The sequence below is a fragment of the Phocoena sinus genome, chromosome 7, assembly GCF_008692025.1.
Source record: "Phocoena sinus isolate mPhoSin1 chromosome 7, mPhoSin1.pri, whole genome shotgun sequence".
Classification (NCBI taxonomy): Eukaryota; Metazoa; Chordata; class Mammalia; order Artiodactyla; family Phocoenidae; genus Phocoena; species Phocoena sinus.
In genome coordinates this window covers 95,006,720-95,026,335 of record NC_045769.1, presented here as the reverse complement: position 1 = coordinate 95,026,335, position 19,616 = coordinate 95,006,720, and the positions used below count along the sequence as shown (strand labels likewise).

Here is a 19,616-nt window from a genome sequence, read left to right as displayed (position 1 = left end):
ATGAATGTATTTAATACTACTGAACTGCACACTTAAAAATGGTTAAGATGGTAAATTTCCTGTGTATTTTTCCACAATAAAAAAAAAAATTGAGAAGGAGACTTGGCTTGGGCTAGGCTAAAATCTAAATATATGTAACCTACTTAATCTAAATATATATGTAACCTGCTTAATCCAGGGTCAAAAATTAAAGAAAAAAAAATGGGGCTAGAAAAGTGAAAGGCATGCTTTAAATAACTAAATTCATTTAAAAAGTAATTTATTCTTATTTAATGCCAAACTTGTTTTCTCTGCTTTGTTGTTGTGTGTGCGTGTGTATATGGTAGATTTTCTGGTATTTATTATGTAATTTTGGTTCTTTGCTATTTGAAATGAAATAATAAGTGATTTTTGTTGAATAATGCCACTTTGGCAGTATATAGTTTACTTACGTAGCAGTGTATTCGTTTTCTGTTGCTGCGTCGCATATTACCACAAACTTAGAGGCTTAAAACAATGCCCAGTTATCAGCTCACAGTTACGTAGACTAGAAGTTAGTTGAGCTCAGCTGAGTTCTATTTAGGGTTTCTCAAGGCTGAAATCCAAGGGGTTGGCCAGGCTGGGCCCTTATCTGAAGACTCTGGGGAAGAATTTGTCTTTACACTCATTCCGACAACAATGGCACCTCAGTGTTTTGCAGCTGGAGGTCTGAGGTCCATGTTTCCTGGCTGACAGTCGGCCAAGGGCCACTCTGTGCCCCTGGAGGCTGCCTGTAGGCCTCTTCATCTGTCCCCTCCATCTTCAAAGCCAGCTGTGCAGTGTCAGGTCCTTCTCACCCTTTGAATCTGATCTGTCGCCCCACTCCCAACAGAAGAATGCTCTCAGCTTTTAAAGGGCTCACTTGATTGGGTCAGACCCAGCTGAATTATCTGTATGTTAAGATCAACTGATTTGGGACTTTAATTACATCTGCAGAATCCCTTCACAACATTCTTTAGATTGGAGTTCGATTAAATTACCAGAGGAGGGGCCTGTTAGGAGGCCATCTTTAGAATTCTCTCTCTCGCAAGTAGTATTTGACTCCCAGCAAGATTTTTTATAGGTGTGTGATATAAAGTACACAGGACTAAGATTCTAAAGATCTTGGGTTCTGTTTGACTATTCAGTAACTCTGATACTGGACTATAAGGCTCTTGAGACCAACAATTGTGTCTTATTCATCTTTATAGGCCTAGTGCCTGGCACAGAGTGGCTTACAGCAGGAGCTTAGAACATATTAAGTCACAGTGAGATAATTTTACCCCTCTTTGATTTTTCTTTTCTTTTTTCTTTTTTTTTTTTTTCCTTCGGTACGCGGGCCTCTCACCGCTGTGGCCTCTCCCGTTGCGGAGCACAGGCTCCGGACACGCAGGCTCAGCAGCCATGGCTCACAGGCCCAGCCGCTCCGCAGCACATGGGATCCTCATGGACCGGGGTACAAACCCGCGTCCCCCGCATCAGCAGGCGGACTCCCAACCACTGCGCCACCAGGGAAGCCCGATTTTTCTTTTTTTAATCTTCCTTCATCAAAGTTTTCTTATGAATTAAAACTGAGACGGTTAATGCATGTGTAAGTCATTGAAAATTCTAAAACATTACTGTAGGGACAATATACAGCCTCTCCCAACCCCCCCCTCCTTTTTTTTTAATCTACCCTTTCACTGAACTTTTTCAGGAACCTTGAGAATTAATACAAACAATATTAACTTTTATACCGGTAAAAGTAAACTGAAATAACTTGACCAGGGTCACCTATTCATAAGAAGCAAAGCCAGAAATTTAAATCCAGTCCTACATGTGAATGCAGCTTTTACTTGTCAGTTAATCATCTCTCTTATTTTTAAAAAAACTTTTAAGAGAAAGTGCTGTGCCCTTGATACGTAGAATTATAAGGGATTAAAGCAGAGGACTGGAGTAAATCGTAAATTCTTTTCTGCTGCCTTAGAACTCATTTAGTCATGTGCATTTTGCTCGTATTCATCTATTGACTTTTCTCGGATTTTTTTTTTCCTGTAAACCCTTACTCTATGTAACATAACTTCTTTTAATTCTATTTTTAGTTGCGAGTAACAGAAATCCTCTTGATTAAATTAAAGAAGTGAGTAAATAGAGAAGACAGAAGCAACATGCAAAAGCTCTCTTAGGCAGTAATGCCATGTGCATTTGTTCATACATCTGTACCATTTTCTTCTCTGTAAGAAACAGAAGATCATTTTTCTTTTTTTTTCTATTTTCATTTTGTTGTTGTTACTGCTGATTTTTAACGTTGGATAATCCAGGGTCAAAATTCCCAAGAATATAGTGCTTCTTATCTCAAGAACTTTAGCCTCAAAATGGGAGACAACACCCTGGTACTGTAGATTCTCATTTCTGTTGGTCTACAAGGAAGGTTTTTTCGGATGTTAGAATGAAATGGTGGCTTTTTTTCATATGTGAAGCATACTGATCTAGGTATTAAGGACTTTGTTTTATGTTTGATACCAAACTGGCTCCCTGGCATTGAGTATAAATGATAGATACCTGGACCTTGTACTGTTTGGGGTTGGTGTTAAACAAGTAGATTAGAAGGAGGTGGAAGGAAAGAAAACCTGTCTGGCTTCGGTTCACAGGGACTTCAGCTGCTTTCCCAAGCCAAAGCCTGGTATCACAGACTAGAGCTACTCACCCCAGTGGGTTCCCCATTCGCGTGATTGAGAAGCTTGCCCACTTTTCTTCATTTCTGCTTCATTGCCTTACCCTAGAGTAGGCAAGTAGGATTCCGTGCTAGTAAACTGGGGGTGTACTATGAAGTACAGTGCTGAAAAGGCTCAGTAGAGAGGTGGTTGTACCCTGACTCAATGGGCATTTGAAACATTCTCCTTAGTAAGTTTGGAACTTTGCTGAGCACAGCCACTTAAAATTCCTCAGGACTTTTGTGGGGTTTTTTTCCCCCTAACCTTGGCTAAAGTGTAATATGTTATAGAATACCAAAGAAGTATATTTTATTTTGCTACTGTCTAAGAATTTACCTTATAAATTCAATTTAGCTCAATTAACACAGAAATTGTGGCTATTTGCTCACTTAAAGGACATGCCAACCCACAGAAGGATTTTAGAGAATCTTCTGCAAGTGTGCTTTTGGGAGGAATCAGTACTTCTTTACCTGAAACCAACTTTGATTTCCTCGTTTTCCATTCTTTGTGCAGTTAGTTTCTCTGTGGTTTAGGATTATGAACTAAGAAGCAATCTTTCTGTTTCAGTATGAAATTTAATACAAATGTTTCTTGTGTATTCAGCGGCCACTGCAGTCATTTGGACAGACAGGAAAAAGGTCTAAGGTATAGTAAATATTTTGTGCTGGCATGCCAAGGGCCTTCATGCTTGATGAATCTTTGTTTTCATAGAGCACTGCATTCAGTTTAGTTTTGTCATATTTTCTTTGGGGCAGAAAGCTTATTTTGTTTTATTTGGGGTTTTTGTCTTGCCTAGTCGCTTTTGTGCACTGCTTTTATATCTTTAATGGTTCTTCATCTGTAGAGAAAATGGCTTTCTCATCATTCTTTGGGTTTTGAGATTGGAGTTATTCCCATTCTTGCTATTGCTGTTATTTTCAAAACTGCAGTTATTGTTTTCCCTCATAACAAAAGGTTTTAATGGTATTTAATGATATATTTAACTTGCACATTTCACCTACGTCTGTACATGGCAGAAACTATTATAAAGAAACTTAAGAAACTCTAGGGGGCTTTTGGATATGCCCTAGATTTATGGAATGTAGCGTTAATTTTAAATACTTTTCTTTAGTCAAGCTCAAAGTTAAAGCTAGTTCGGAGCCTTGCAGTGTGTGAAGAATCTCCACCACCCCCTACAGCAGAGATATCACAGGAGAACCAGGTAAAAAAACCAAAAGCAATAAGCAAAATTAAAAAAGAAAAAAATTAATTATTTAAAGTTATGGGAAAAACCTGCTTCCTGGAGAACATCTTTTCATAATGTTAAATAAAATTTGGATGTGCATGTACGTGTGTTATATATGTTTTTACTAAGTGAAACTACTAAGTCTAAGGCTTAGTGCAATGATTTCTCACTGGAAAAACTTAGAGATCGTATAATTAACTGAGAATATGGCTTTAAGGGAATTATAAGTTGTTATGGAAAAGTTATATTAAAGTACTACTTCCAGTTAATGTGATTGTGATGAAATTTGCCCTTGAATTTGCCCAAATTTGATTTTGGCTTTTAGAAATTTGTCAAACACCTCTTGAGTGTGAAGAGGAGACTACCTAAGACTTCTGCTTACATATCATTTTACTTAACCTGAATGCGTGGTGAAGTCAGTTTTCATATTAGCGTGGCTCTAATAGTTGTCTAATATTTCTAATTCCTCTTCTGTCTATGTTTGCAAAGTATAGAACTACCAAGGCTCAAGCAAATAGTTTGGTTTTTGCTTTTTATATTCTTTTTAATGCTATGACTTTACTTTTCTGTTAATCTCAGTTATGGATTGATCTTTGTCTTATTCTACGTTTGGACATTTACATATAATTATTTTTGGACCCTCTACCAGTGTTTATCAATGTGATAACTTTGGCTGTGGCTTGTTCTACTTTTTAAGAGTTTGAATAACCTAAAATCCCTCTGTATTCCAACAATTAGTTTCCAAAGAATTGAGGCAATTTTGTGGTTAAGACACATGACTGAATAAAGGAAAAGAGAAAAAAAGCCATGACAGGTTGTATGTCTTTTTTTTTTTTTAATGCTAATTGTACGTTTGTTAATTCAAGCAAAGACTGTTATGCTTTGCCTTGATTTAGAAGATGATGACGTCAGAAGCCTATAGATACTGAAGATAGTTGTCACATATTTAGAATGTGTTCTGTTTTTAAAAGCACTACAACTCTGTCTCTGAATTATAACAAAAGGATTTTTTTGATAGATTATTTATTGTCAATGCACTTAATATCAGTTTCCTTTGAAATTTGTTCAAGTGTCAAGCAACATAGGGTTCAAAATTTACTTTTGATTTTTAAAAGTTGTTTTGTACATTCAGAGTAAAGAATGCACCTGTTCAGGGTGGAGCAGTTGGCAATGTAATGTTTTTTGAAAATTAGTTTCTTCGTTTTGTTGACCAAAATGTTATACCATCTTAGCCTCTTGGAATAATTAGTCCAAGGAGATAGAGGAAATGAGAAGGGTCAGGCATTCATAAGACTGTTAGTCCAGAAAAGGTGCCTTTTTTGAGAAAAACTGTAACAGACATGATCTTTGGTTTTATTTGGTACATTTCACCTATCTGAAAAATTATTGTGGGAGGCAGAAGGGGGGAGAGGGTTCTTATAGTACTGCATAAATTTGTCTAGTGAAAATTTATGAGAAAAAATTAATATAAGAAGTATATGTTGTATATTAATGTATATATTGTTCAAAACAGCTGAGTTACAGCATTTGGATAATGAATAAGGTGGTTATGCCAGAGTTCAGTTATTCCACGTAATACAGTCTTTCTCAGTTTCTCTTGGATACAGTTAACTTTTTCTTTTGGGATAATAACCTATTATTACCCTCTCTGAACAAAAGATATTCTTTTTGATAGAAAGTCTTTTTCCCAGTCTTGAGTTAACTAAATTGCATCTGACTGGGAATTGGAAAATAAGTTATTTCTTATAAAATGTACTAGTATCAAATCCTTGACGGCAGAGATACTTTCCAACTAATAATGCTTGCTTCAGAATGTGATTTTTGAGGAATTAATCTGGAATAAAACTCATTGTTCGAAAGGTTGAGAGGCAATTAAAAGACAGATGTCATTTGTGTCTGATGAGAGCTAATGAGAGGGAAGTGACCTCAATAAATGATGTCAATTACAAAGTGAAGAGTAAAGGAATTACAGCTACCTATGGAGATATTGCTCTCATTTGAGTTATTTATAGTCAGGAGAGTTTGTGTATAAGGACTTAGGCATTTAAAATATGTCTTGTTTATTTGCTACTGAAAACAAGGGCTCAGTACCAACTGAAGACAAGCCTCAGTACATTATGCATACTGGATTTTTAAATACAGTTCATCTTGATAAATAGTTTAATATCTGTAATTAAAATATGTGACTTTAGAAAGAGAATTTGGAAATGAAATCTGATAGTCATTATAAGTGCCTTTTAGTGAAGTTGTAAATGTGAAATCTTTTCTTCCAGCCTGGATTTTATAGATTATCCTTGAGTAACAGCAATAGAGAAGCTGTAAGTCAGGAGAACTTCTAAATATTCTACTTCTGAAGCATAGTTCTGGGATTCATTTTTAAATATCTATTTTACAGTTAAAAAAGAATGAGGAAAGTGGATTAGAAAATGAGTCATAATGAGAAAAATGACTGGTTGATGAACGTATGACATTGATTAACGTATGAGGTTTGGTAAACAAGACAAAGGAGGGCTTAAAGCAGGTGTTCATCATTTTAGTGGAAATTGCCAGTGCATAGCTTTTGTCCTATATCCTGAGCACAACTTTGAACTGGGATGGAATGGGAAGCAGAGTTGAAAAAAGATGAAAATAGCAGTCAGCAACCCCATAGGAAAAAATATGTATGTATTTGATCTGAAATTCTTCTGCCAAATACTATTTTGAAAAAAATTATGTGGGGAGAAAATGGGTAATAGAAATCCTGGTGGCTGCAAGTTTAAGAATCCTGAAATTTATATCTTCTTCAATATTGACTTATCGCACCTACCATCACCACCAACCCTCACCTAGAAAAGCAAAGTAATTGATTAATATTTTTCATCTCTAAAGAACAACTGTATACAGTAATTTAGCCTGCATATAGGCTGTACCTTTATCTTTAGTAGAAATGGTCTGGAAGTTAGTCTGCCTTTCTTTATAAGTTTGCCTGAATAAACAAACAGAGCTATGTGATTTTTATCTATTTGAGCTATATGAATTAATTTCCAGTAATTCCTTTGGGTTCTGAAATTGCATGTAATGACATTGTTTCAAAAATAAAATGTAGACATAGTTCTCCTTTTCAGTCTTAGAGAATATAGTTACTTTACAAGTAAATATTACATATCACTAGGGAAAACAATTTTGTTTGAAATCTTTCTAAAACAACTTTGTGGTGATTGAAGGAGGAACAGTGATAGTAGGCTCAAATAGGAAATAAGCAAAGTGGGGGATTTGGTTTTGGAAAGTTTTTATTTACAGTTTTATGTGGCAAGAAAATGAAGAAATATGAATTTATAATGGACACTCAAAGTATTTTTTGATAAGTGTTGACCTGACTCATATGTTCCTATTGTCATGATTGATGATAATTGTCATACTTTTGCTTGACCGTGGCATCTCCACTGAAAAAAAAAAAAAGGTTAAAAAGACCTTTGTTCTGTCCTCCAAGGGTTTTACAAGTAGATTCATTTAAACTATTCTTAAAAAAACATTTATTTTCTCTAAGATAATTTTCAGGATATGTTTCAATTGATAAATTCAACTCAAAGCCTTAATTTTAACATTTTTTATCAAGAGTTGATTAAAACGGTAAAAATATTTTAAGTTGTATTCTAGTTTGAAGAATCTAATTGGATAAAATAAAAATCTTTTTCTCCATACAATTTTGTATTACTCAAAAAAATACAAATGTGAGGTATTAACTGAATCACTTTATATTTTCACTTAATAACTGATTTTACCTTCCAACAGGAGAAAATTCAGATCCAGTTAACACAATCATTTGAAAAAGAGGAGAAGCCCTCAAAAGATGAAGCAGAAAAAGAAAAAGCCAGTGATAAGTTGCCCAGAAAAATGTTATCAAGAGGTTTGCAATTTATTTCTGTGTTTTTTAAACAAAATTTTAGTTTTACTGTCGATAATTCCATCCTTTACCCCTTGAATAATTTTACATAGTGTATTTCTACTAAAAATGATCTCGAACAGACCAAAGGGATGATACTGTTCTGGGCAAAATGGCATAAGGCGGTTCTGCTGAACATCAGTAAGATGCTTTAGCCAAAAAACTGCAACACATGCAAAAGTCACCAAGGAAGATAACTGTCATGATCACTTATTGGTCTGTCTCTTGTATTGAAATAATGGAATCACTATAATTTGAATACTGATTCCACTAAAAATATATATATTTTTTAATTCCTTATGATACAGAGAGCTGATGCCAAAATGTTCAGTATCCAGTAAGAATATTCTTGGAAACCTAGAATGTTTATCTTTTATAATAAATTTTAAGGGACTTCATCATATATCATTACAAGTCTATAAAAATACTTTTTTAATTTATAGACCCAGTTATGTTGGCCAGTTTTATAAACAGCATAAGGCTATTACATTTAAGGGGAAGAAATAAACATGAATGTTTGTAAAGAAACATTTTGAAAGCGAGCTTTTTGTGATAGACCGGATCAAATCTAATTAAATATTCTTTCAGAGCTACAGTTCCTGCCTATCTCCAAATTATTGCCTGCACTTATATTTGTAACTGAACTAAGCAGACTCAATTTGCTTCAAACGTAGTTAATTGTCTAAATCATTCTGATTTTTTGCTTGAGACATTTTTGAATATGAGGATTGTGGTGAGTATATAAAAGGATCTTTAAGAATTTAGAACAAATTAAACTGGCACATTTGAGAGATAAATTTTTTTAAGAATGTACATAGACATACAGTTACGTAAATCCATGTCATGCTCATTATATGGGAGTAGCAAAATTGTGGTCATCTGAATTCATCATAAATTCCATTTTCCTACTTTGTCAGTTTTTTTTCAATGTGGGGCATCTCATTTTATTTTAATATACATCATGTGTAAAGGGAAAGGGATTTGTTTCAAACAACTTTATACTGGGTTTTTGTGTTGTTGTTTTTTAGATTCCAGTCAAGAATACACTGATTCAACTGGCATAGATCTACATGAATTTTTAGTAAATACATTAAAAAACAATCCCAGGTAAAAATTAAATTTATAAGGTTTACATTGCTTCTAGAGTACCATAATTTTGTTATATATGTTTTCATTACTGAGTTAGAATAAGATTAAAATATTTAAAGTACACCAGAAACATTTTAGTTTCTTAGGGCTAAGATGTTGTTGGCCTCTATATGCACATGTATAAATATCTTTTGGCATTATGTATATCACCATGATATAAAGATAATTCATACTCTTTAGGAATTTGGGGAAATACAGAATCACCAAGCTATTTTGACTCTTAATTGAGATGAAGAGTTATCATTAATCATGAAATAGGAGAGAGAGAAATATACCTCATGATAAAGCACTCAACCAGATAACTTAGTGTATTCACTTATAACAAGTTTTTGGACTTAATTGAATGCAGTATTTTTGTTTCTTCTTGCTTAGTTTATAAACCTCCAGCCCAAAGATTTTTAAGGTGCTTATCTGAGTCACAACTTTAACTAATTGTGAAGTCCTTTGTTTTGCCAAGGTACTAGGTAAATAGATTTAGCTTTTTGGCAGGTCATCGACCCCAGTGAGGCAGTCTCCCCACAGAGAGGTTTATCCACAAAATATCTGACCAACATGTTCATGGGGTAGAAGACTTGAAGGTTAAGAACCCCTCCTCCAGATGTTAGCTTCCCAGAGTGGTAGTAAAAATTTGTGAAATCTTCAGTTCATTGGGTAGGTGCACATGAAAGAAAACAGACAACTCTCTTTAGTATCATTGAGCCTTATCTCATGTCTTGCTTCAAGATACACCTTTAATTTCATTCAGGATTTATTGTTTCAGTACCATCTTGATTTCCTATTTTACATTTAACATAAACCCCAAAAGGGGACCCACCAAAATGAAAAGTGGTCTCCGTGTAGTATGGGCTGAAGATGTATAAGTGTGAGGTGAGGAAGAAGTCAGTCAACTCCACAAACTTATTCCTCAGCGGTCCCAGCTGAAAGATGAATTCATTAGTCCATTGAACAGGCATTTCTTGGGTATATATCATGTGCTAAGCATTGTGCTAAACATTGTAGATATAAAGATGAAGAAAATATAATCTCTGACCCTAAAATATTCATTGTCTGTGTGCTAGAAAAAAAAAAACTCACGATATGTAATTAAAATAGAATAGATGTTGTAAAAGAAGTTTTTCAGGGTGCTTTAAAAGCACAGAGAGGGGATCCCAACCTCTGAAAGGATATGGGAAGGCTTCACTGAAAAGATAATGCCTGAGCTGAGTCTTGAATTCAGAGTGCTTTAAACTGGGACATGAGCAGCACGAGGGAGACAAGAGCATCACCAGGGCACGGTCGTACGAGAGAGAGGTGGCATATCCAAGCAAAGACAAGATTGTACACTCTGGCTCTAGCAGGGAGGCATGTGGCAAGTGATTGTAGAAAATGAGGTGGAGGGTGTTGTTGAGGAATGAAGGCAGATTATGCAGTTGTCCTCAACCTAGGATAGTACTAACACACTGGGGTGGTGACTGAGTAAGGAGTGCTACTGGTAAGCTAGGGATGCAATGATCGACGAAAAATAGTCTTACTTGAGATGCCAGTAGTTCATCGTTTGAGAAATACTGAGTATGGCATGCTACGTTGAGGAGTCATGACAGAATTTTCAAAAGGGTGATGCTATAATGAGATTTATGTTTTAGAAAGATTACTTTGTCAGTGAGGGGCCAAGATCAGAAGCAAGGACTGTGGGTTGACGAACATAGAGAAGAATAGAGAGGAAAGGACACATTCGAAAGACATCTAAGAAGTACCGTGGCAGGCCTTGGTAATTATTTGGATATGGAAGAGTAGTGGCACGTTGGAGCAGAACAGAACAGCTGCTAGATTTCTGGCTGGACTGACAGCTAGTCCCATTAACAGGGGAAGTAAATAAGGGCAAGCCTGAATGGAGTAAGGCATGTTCTGTTATAAATAAGTATAGTTTGAGGTGCCTGATGGAAAGCCACAGTGAGATGAAGTGTGTCAGCAGTTAAAAGGCTCTGGTTTTCAGGTAAATGAGCCTGGCTGCTGTTATCGGCAGCCATCAGTCTTCAGTAGAAGTGACTCTTGCTTTGTTCTGTGGAAAGGCAACGTGTTAAGGGTAGATGTGTGAAGGAAGAGACCGTGGGTGTTAAAGATTGCAAAAGAATCATGAGAACGCTTGTCTTAGAAGTCAGCCAATCGACAACAGTATCATGAAAGGTAAAATGAAACAATCCATTAGATTGAGGAACTAGGAAGTTGTTGGCTATTTTAACAAACCATTTCATTTGCGGTAGGATGGTGGAAACTAGAACTCAACAGATTAAGGAATAGGAGCATGGTAGAAAATACATAGCTAGTTTGTGTAAAACAAGATGGGATCTTAAACAGGCAGAATTCTTCTTTCTTCTGAGCCTGTAGGAGAAACATCAATAAGGACAAATATAGAAATCTATATTTATACATTCCAAAATATTTTTCTTTTGTGCAATTCTCTTGTTTTCCTCTATAAATGAAAAAGTTTTAAAGTTATCTGCATATGTGTTTTTAAAGTGTACAATTTAATGGTTTTTAGTATATTCACAGATACGTGCAACCATTACTACAATCAATTTTAGGACTTTTTCATCACCCCAGAAAGAAACCCTGAACCCTTTTGCTATCACCTCTCTATGCCCTGAACCCTAATCTAGTTTGTCTCTACAGACTTCCTTGTTTTGGATATCTCATGTGAATGAAATCATATGTATGTGGTCTTTTGTGATTGGCTTCATTCACTTAGCATAATATTTTCAAGGTTCATCCATGTTGTGTAGCATGTATTACAACTTTAATCCTTCTGTGTATGCATTTTTATTTGAATAAATATATAGGTGAATCATTCATTTAATGGCTAATGAATAAGTTATTACTAATGTCAGTGTGGATTAGAAAGTTGTAGCTAATGTTAAATTTTGTGAGAAACAAAATTTGCCTAAGTGATGGCTCAGTGTTCTCTCAATGAAACACACAATTAATTGCCAGATATACGTGGCACAAAGTTAGTAATAAGTCTGGCAAATTTCCATTAGAGCTTTTTCAAGATTGAATGTTGCTCAGAGATTTCTAAATGTTAAGCAGGCTTACTTTTAGTGATACTAAAATTTAGCTAACGTTTTATTTCAAATTTTTTCTTCAGATCATTAATCTTTTATCTTGTTCTCATCCCGATGAATAAACTTAACCTCAGGTGTTAAATAACAGTTTATCTGGAATTCCTGTTTCAAGAAATATTATCGGAAACTATAATAACTACTCATTACTAGATTAGAACCCGGGAACCTGAAGTTGTCCAAATAGAGATTACACTCACTCACATGGTTTTTATACCTGTTTTTGTATTGATTTTATACCCGTTTTGTGTAAATTCCACAGTGTACTAAAGAAACATGGACAATATAGGCAACTATATTACATCGCTAATGGAGGGGAGCAGCCCCATGGATAAATCCTGAGAATGGATATTGTAAAAGTAAACTGTATTGTTCTGGGGAATATCGTACAATTGTTCTGTGTTTGAAATATTTCCTAAAATTACTTTTACTGGAGGTAATGTCTAAATCATCTTATTTCTTGCCTGTTGCAGATATTTGACCCAGGTCATGTGGAACATTGGGAAGGGGGTGGTCAGATGGAAGCATTGTTGTTTTCTTCTTTTTTATTTGCCACTTGTATACCAGCTGCACACGCTTTCTCTAAAGTCAGTTCTGGTATAATGACTAGAACACTGGTAACTAAAAGATTCTTGCCCCTTCATTTTCACTTTAGGTAGTAGTTTATTGGTTAATTTGATTGAGATCTTTGTTTTTATTATTTCTTTAATAAATAGACAGCATTTATTGGTCTATTTTTAAAGGTTATATGATAAATTCAATGCGTGCCTACTTTTAGGTTCATGCGCTAATAAACCTTATGCCTTAAGAAAATGAATTTGTGGGTCTGTTAGTTTGATGTATGTAATGCTTCTATAAAGGATTATTAATTTTTAACTTATGGCCATTACCAAAATATCTAACCTTGATTACAGATTTGAAAATTTGGAAACTTAGACCAAGCTATAGATATATCATATACATATACATACATAGTATCATATACATACATACATGTATCATATACATACATAGCTATATGATACAGGCAGGAAGTGTAAATCTTGAGAACTTAGGAAAGCTATTTTCCTAACAAGTTCTACTTTTTACTAACTGAAAATTTCGTAAACTAAGTACTGGAACTTATTTAAATAAATGGCCCAGGTAATAATAGAAAATCCTCTGCAATCCATAGATCTACATGCGAAAGGAAAAAAAAATAAAAACCTGAATTTGTATCAATAGCTAGTAAAATCGTTAGATTTTGTTTACTTTCATGGAGACAACAGAAATTTGTTTTCAATGCCAGTTCATTCACTGAAGAACATTTCACATATCTTAGGCCTGCTGTTGAGCTCAAACAGAGGAAACGAATTTAAATGCACTGTTTCATGAATGCTGAATAAGTTGCCTGCCTCAGATTCCTTTTTTTTCCCCTGCAACAAGTATATAAAATATATTAGGAAAGTTACTGAAAATTATATCATCTCAAGACAAATTGACCCCCAAAAAATTAGAAGAAAAGAGGGTCTTATAGTTAAGTAAATAAGTCCTTTTTTGGGGAAAACCTTATGAAGTAAAAATTTCCCATCCTCCCCCAAAATTTTAAGGAAAAAAATATTAAAAGACATGGATGAAATAATCTGATTAATTTATTCCACACAATTACATTTGTTGAGCTCCTCTCTGTAGTCCAAATAAATATATAATGGTAATTGTGATAAATGCTATTAAAGGCATGAAAGAAACAGGTTCTAAGAAAGAATATAAGAAGCTGTCCTAGGCAAAAGAAACAGCTTGTTCGAGGAACCAGCTTGACAATTACAGGGATAAGCTAAAATGATAAGAGTTTTGTGAGTAAGGGGCAGGAAAAGAAGCTAAAGAGGTAGATGAAGACCAGATCATGCCTACCTTATAGGCCACATTACAGGTGTTCAATTATAACCTATGAGCAGTGAGAAACCTGTGATAAATATTTAACCAAGGCCATGAGTTGTGCTCACATGTGTGTTTGTAAAAGATTGTTATGGATGCTCCAGGTAGAACAGATTAGGAGGGAACAAGGGAGGATACAGAGAGATAATACACTACTATTACAGTAGTCAAGTCAGAGATCCTGATTGCTTGGATCCAGGGTAGTGGCAGTAGAAATAGAAGAAAAATAGATTGAAGATAGATAAATTTTGCAATAGTAATTAACTGCATAGGAGGATTTTTAAAAGCACAGTAATGGGCCAAAAATGCTTCTAGTACAATATGCCAAGTGAAAGGTAGTGCCACATGCTGATAATGCAGAATACTAAAGGAGAAACAGGTTTAGGGGCAAAATTGAATGTTGCTAGAATTTGAGTTAAAATGTAATCCTGTTTTCAGCTTTGGGTTTGAAATCACCACATAGGCATGTTATTCTCTTGATTTTTTTCAACTGATATAAAAAGATGTATGGTTAATATTACTCAGTTTTTTATAAGACTTCTTCCACAATATAGAAGATCAAACTCAGAGCTGATGTATAGACTTTCAGGCAACTTAAGCAGGGGCACTGCTTCCTTTTAAAATTTGAGAGGGATCTACTATATAGTGTTTATTTGGGAGGGAAACATTAACCTCTTGGCCTAGTTTTCTTGATCTATAAAATTTTAGGAACAGAACTGAATGATCTGTAAAGCTACTTCTAGCTTTAAGGTTCTTTGAGGGTTTTTTTTGTTTCTGTTTTGTTTTGTTTTGTTTTTCCCACATGCGCATGACATTTACAGTGAGCACAGGAATACTCTCTTGAGCCATGTTCTTGGTGTGTGGGCAAGGAGGTCCTTTGAAAGGGAGTGGTACCAGTAACTTATTTTGTAAGTGTGCTAAATAGGACCCTAGTGGTCTAAAGGATCACATGCAGGTGTTCCCTAGCGTCCCTATTTATTTTACATGTTGGAGGTCTTTGGTTCATTTTGATTCTTTGTGGGAAAAATTCCCAAAGTCTTAGAAATATATAATAGTGATTTTCAGAATGATTTGAAAAGTCCTCTCCTTCTGAATTAGAGTTAGTAATATAGTTCATACTTCTCTGCTATAGTTCCACTTATATAGACTAGCATTGGATTCCCATAGGAGTATTCCTGTTGTTACTGGCATTGCGTGTTCTTTAGAGTACTGTTTCTGTGGAGTTCAGGATGATAACAAAGTCATGAGCCTGACTAAAGATGTCTGTTTTCCTGCTACCTCTTAGCTTTATTGAGTAGGGAAGTAAGGACTAATATGCTGTTATAATCCATACATTTGCAGAACAGAATCTAATATAGTAATATTTAGCAGACCAAGATATATCTGTTTTAAGAATGGCCACATGATGGTAATTGTTGAAATTGGATGATAGTCTCTCTACAATTGTGTATGTGTGAAATTTTCCAAAAAATTTTAAAAAGTCATCTTTTAAAATATTACTTATTTTTAGAAAGCATGTAAACATTCTAGCATCAAGCTTGTGATGTTCTTCAATATACAGGTTTTACCCCCCCCAAAAAAAAAATAGCCCTGTAAATTCAACATTTATAATATGATTAGGTCAGTGTTAAATTTTACATATAAGAGTTTTCATATTTTGTTTCAGGGACAGAATGATGCTGTTGAAATTGGAACAAGAAATTTTAGATTTCATTGGTAATAATGAGTAAGTCCTAACCTTTAACAAGAAAATAAATTGTCATCACAGTTCTTCAAGATTTACTAAATTAGTTTTTCTTCTACTTTTAGGTCTCCACGTAAAAAATTCCCCCCAATGACATCTTACCATAGGATGCTATTACACAGAGTCGCTGCTTACTTTGGATTAGACCACAATGTTGATCAGAGTGGGAAGTCTGTCATAGTAAACAAAACTAGCAATACAAGAATGTAAGTATCAAGAAATGTAGTTATATATTATCTATGTGTGTGATACTATTTTATCTTTCTGTAGCACCTTTTATCTCAGGTTTTCCGCATGTTTTAGCAGCCTAATTCAGCTTCGTGACAACCGTATGTGACGGGACCAAAAAGTAGATTTAACTCACGAGGTGTAAAATGCACCAGTCTGGACTGAAATAAGACAGATGAATGAGGATGGGTTTTAAAAAACCCTCAAAGGTCATAATATCAGTAATGTTTAATAATCGTTCTCTTGTGGATTTTTAAATTAATATAATTTAGTTACCTGTGGCCAACCTCAGGCAAATTTAAAAGAAAAAGAAAAAGAGAGCAAACTTTGACACCCTTACAGTTAATTAATTTTCTATCAGTTTACTGTCTTTTCCACCTTCGTTTTTGCTCCTTTTCTTCCACAAATCTCAGGACGGTGAGACTTACTGGTTAATCCAGTATCATCCATAATGTTTTGTACCCTTCTGGGCTATGTGTAATTGACTGAGGAAGAAATTTTAAGGAGTTAAGAGGAATCGTTTGCTTTAAAAAGTGATACCTGTACAGTATGGTGAAATAGATAAATCAGTGCTGATATTTGGGAGCAAAAGGCCCAATGCAGAGGCCTATGTGTGAAGCTAACGCAGTTGAGTTCAGCTAACATTATACTTTGCGGTGGTTTCCTATCAAAAGAATTTTCTATATTAATTTCATATGTGGCAGCAGTGGATCTGTGAAAATGAGCAGCAGACAGCTTCAGATGCCATAAATAATGCTTTTCAGTTCATTGTTTTTCTTCCTTCCTTGAAGCTAGACTTCTCAGGGTTCTGTCTATTATGAACCCTTCAGTTTGCACTGTTTATAAATAAATGAATAAATAAATTCGTTAATTTCCTTTTTGTTATAATGGCCTTTACCCTTGTAGCTGTCATATTGTTTGCTTGACTAAGTTGGTTTTCTTCCATTTCAAATAGTATTTTGTCAACTAAATAGATATATTGGTGGGAGCTAGTATTTTTAAATGATTGTTACTACAACTAAAGTTAAATTAATGAAGACAGATGTCTTTGAAAAGGATCCCATATTTTCAGGGGCATTAAATTTTACCTGCAAGTGGGAATCTGATTTAATTTTCCTATGCCTGTCTTTCAGTCTTTTGAAAATATCCTCATCTTTCAGCTTTTTCCTAGTTAGTTATATCATGGCTAAAGTGGGATAGTAACCATAACATATGAGCTGGACTTAAGGTGAACAGGACTCTACTTCATTTAACCAGTACCTTTCAACATTACTCAGAGCTGCTGGATGCCCAAGCATGTGTACATTAGCAGGCATTTTGACTAACATTTCGACTGGTGACTCTCTAAGGTTTTCAATACAGTGTAACCTCAGTTATTTGAATGCTGCAAGTGATGTCAAGGTTCTCTTTATCCAGATAATGAAAAGTTTAGCTAAATGCAGATGTTTATGATGTACTTAAAGAAGAATGGATCAACAGCGCAATTATTACTAGACATTTCAGATCATTGAAGTTACACTGTATTCTTATTTTATTTCTTCTGGAATATGAAGAAGGATGTAAATCAGAAAACCTTAGAGATCTGCTCCACAATGAATAAAAACAAACTTGCCTTTTCCTCATAGGCAGATTACCCGCTCCAGCCTTGAACCAGTGGTGTTGTGGATGTCAACAACCCGGTGTCCACTGGGGTGTCTCATTGGAGCGGGAAGTTGGCGATTGCAGGGCAGTAAATTCAGGCATCTATAAAAGACAGAGGTAAGACAGTCTTAAGGTTAGCTGAAATGCCTGCTAATGCTGTTTGGTGTGGGGATCCAGCTGCTCTTAGAAAAGTTGCCAGGCTCTTGGTTAAATCTTATAGTTCATATTGGTATAACCATCTCTTTTTTCACCCAAGTACAAATTCCTTCAATAAGAAAATGTGATTTTGAACAGCTACAGAAATAATTGATATAAGTAAATGGGGCAATCATCGACAAATAAATAACAACATGCTGCCATTGTCAGAACTAAATAGATAATCCTTCAAATTCCTAAAGAAAGCAATCTTTTTCTTATCAGTTTGCTCATGAAATCTTTTTACTTTTTATTTTTCTCTTTAGTTCTCTGTATCGCTTTATGTGATGTGCTCTGTTTCACTTATCTAAGTATATTTTAAAATAGAGATTTCTTCAGCTTACTTACATAATTCTCATTTTATTTATTTTATTTTTTATTTTTTTCGGTACGCGGGCCTCTCACTGTTGTGGCCTCTCCCATTGCGGAGCACAGGCTCCGGACGCGCAGGCTCAATGGCCGTGGCTCACGGGCCCAGCCGCTCCGCAGCATGTGGGATCTTCCCGGACCGGGGCACGAACCTGTGTCCCCTACATCAGCAGGCGGACTCTCAACCACTGCGCCACCTGGGAAGCCCCATAATTCTCATTTTAAAATCTTTTGCATCAGGCTTCCCTGGTGATGCGGTGGTTAAGAATCCATCTGCCAGTGCAGGGGACATGGGTTCGAGCCCTGGTCCGGGAAGATCCCACATGCCGCAGAGCAACTAAGTCCGTGCGCCACAACTAGTGAGCCTGCGCTCTAGAGCCCGCAAGCTGCAACTACTGAAGCCCGTTCGCCTAGAGCCCGTGCTCCGCAACAAGAGAAGCCACCACACCACAGCTAAGAGTAGGCCCCGTTCACCACAACTGGAGAAAGCCCGCACGCAGCAACAAAGACCCCATGCAGCCAAAAATAAATAAATTTATTTTTTTTTTAATCTTTTGCATCATTTGACAGGAGGTAGATACAGTATTTTACTAAAAATTCACTAGGTTAAAACAAATATTCAGAAGTGTTACTTGATTACTACATATTGAAATATCTGGTCAAGTTTGCTGAAAATGTCATTACTCAGGTTTATTTGGTTTAGAAATTTATTTAGGGTATTCATAATATATTATGTGACTACATAATATATATTTAAAGTATATGTAAAAAATTGCTTAGGGGTTCAATTAGCCTTTATTTCCTCTAAATATATTTTTTATATATCACATATTTCAGTTTTATAATAGGATGGTATTACGTCTCAAGAGTGTTGAATGGATTAATTTGTTGAAGCTGAGAATACGTTTCAGAAAGTGAAGTTTTATATAATTGTAATTTTCCAAGGGCAACAACCTTATGTCTGTCTTCTGGAACTCAGCAGAATTTGCAACATTTCCATAGAGGAAAGACTGGCCAGTCAGCCATAAAATATGTTGTTAAGAGTTCATAATCATTTCTTTAGGTTGTAACATTAACCTTCAAAAAAGAACTTCTCTTTTTAACCTATTTCAATTAATATAAAACAAAGATGTACCCTGCTGTAATTATGAATTCTTGGTAACTTGGTTGCATTTTGAAGTAGTCTCTTAAGCTTTATTAAATTCAGCCACAAAATATTTGATTAACACCAAGCCAGGTACTATAGGAATGTAACATAAAATACTGTGCTATCCTTTTTTCTTTGTCCCAGAATTGTTTCTTAGATTTAGAGAAGGCAATGCAAAGATGATATACAGGCTTTGAGTCTTACATACCAGGGCTCCAAGTATGGCTCAGTCATGTACTTGCCCTTTGACCTTGGACCCTTGCTTTAGCCATTTGAACCTCAGTTTTCTCAGTAATA

General features: G+C 35.3%; 1 protein-coding gene across 16 annotated transcripts in view; it reads left to right on the top strand.

Annotated features, from left to right (window-relative positions):
- R3HDM1 (R3H domain containing 1) overlaps nt 1-19,616 on the top strand; it is a 177,860-nt gene that overhangs the window by 82,072 nt on the left and 76,172 nt on the right. For 9 of the 16 annotated variants that reach the window (XM_032637454.1, XM_032637452.1, XM_032637460.1 and 6 more), the window contains exons 4-9: nt 3,294-3,335; nt 3,802-3,891; nt 7,687-7,801; nt 8,866-8,944; nt 15,662-15,721; nt 15,805-15,945. In XM_032637454.1, the coding sequence (XP_032493345.1) occupies nt 3,294-3,335; nt 3,802-3,891; nt 7,687-7,801; nt 8,866-8,944; nt 15,662-15,721; nt 15,805-15,945 (527 nt within the window). Of the gene's footprint in view, nt 1-3,293; nt 3,336-3,801; nt 3,892-7,686; nt 7,802-8,865; nt 8,945-15,661; nt 15,722-15,804; nt 15,946-19,616 lie in introns of those variants that run through there. The other 7 variants (XM_032637464.1, XM_032637463.1, XM_032637458.1 and 4 more) reach the window with 5 other exon arrangements.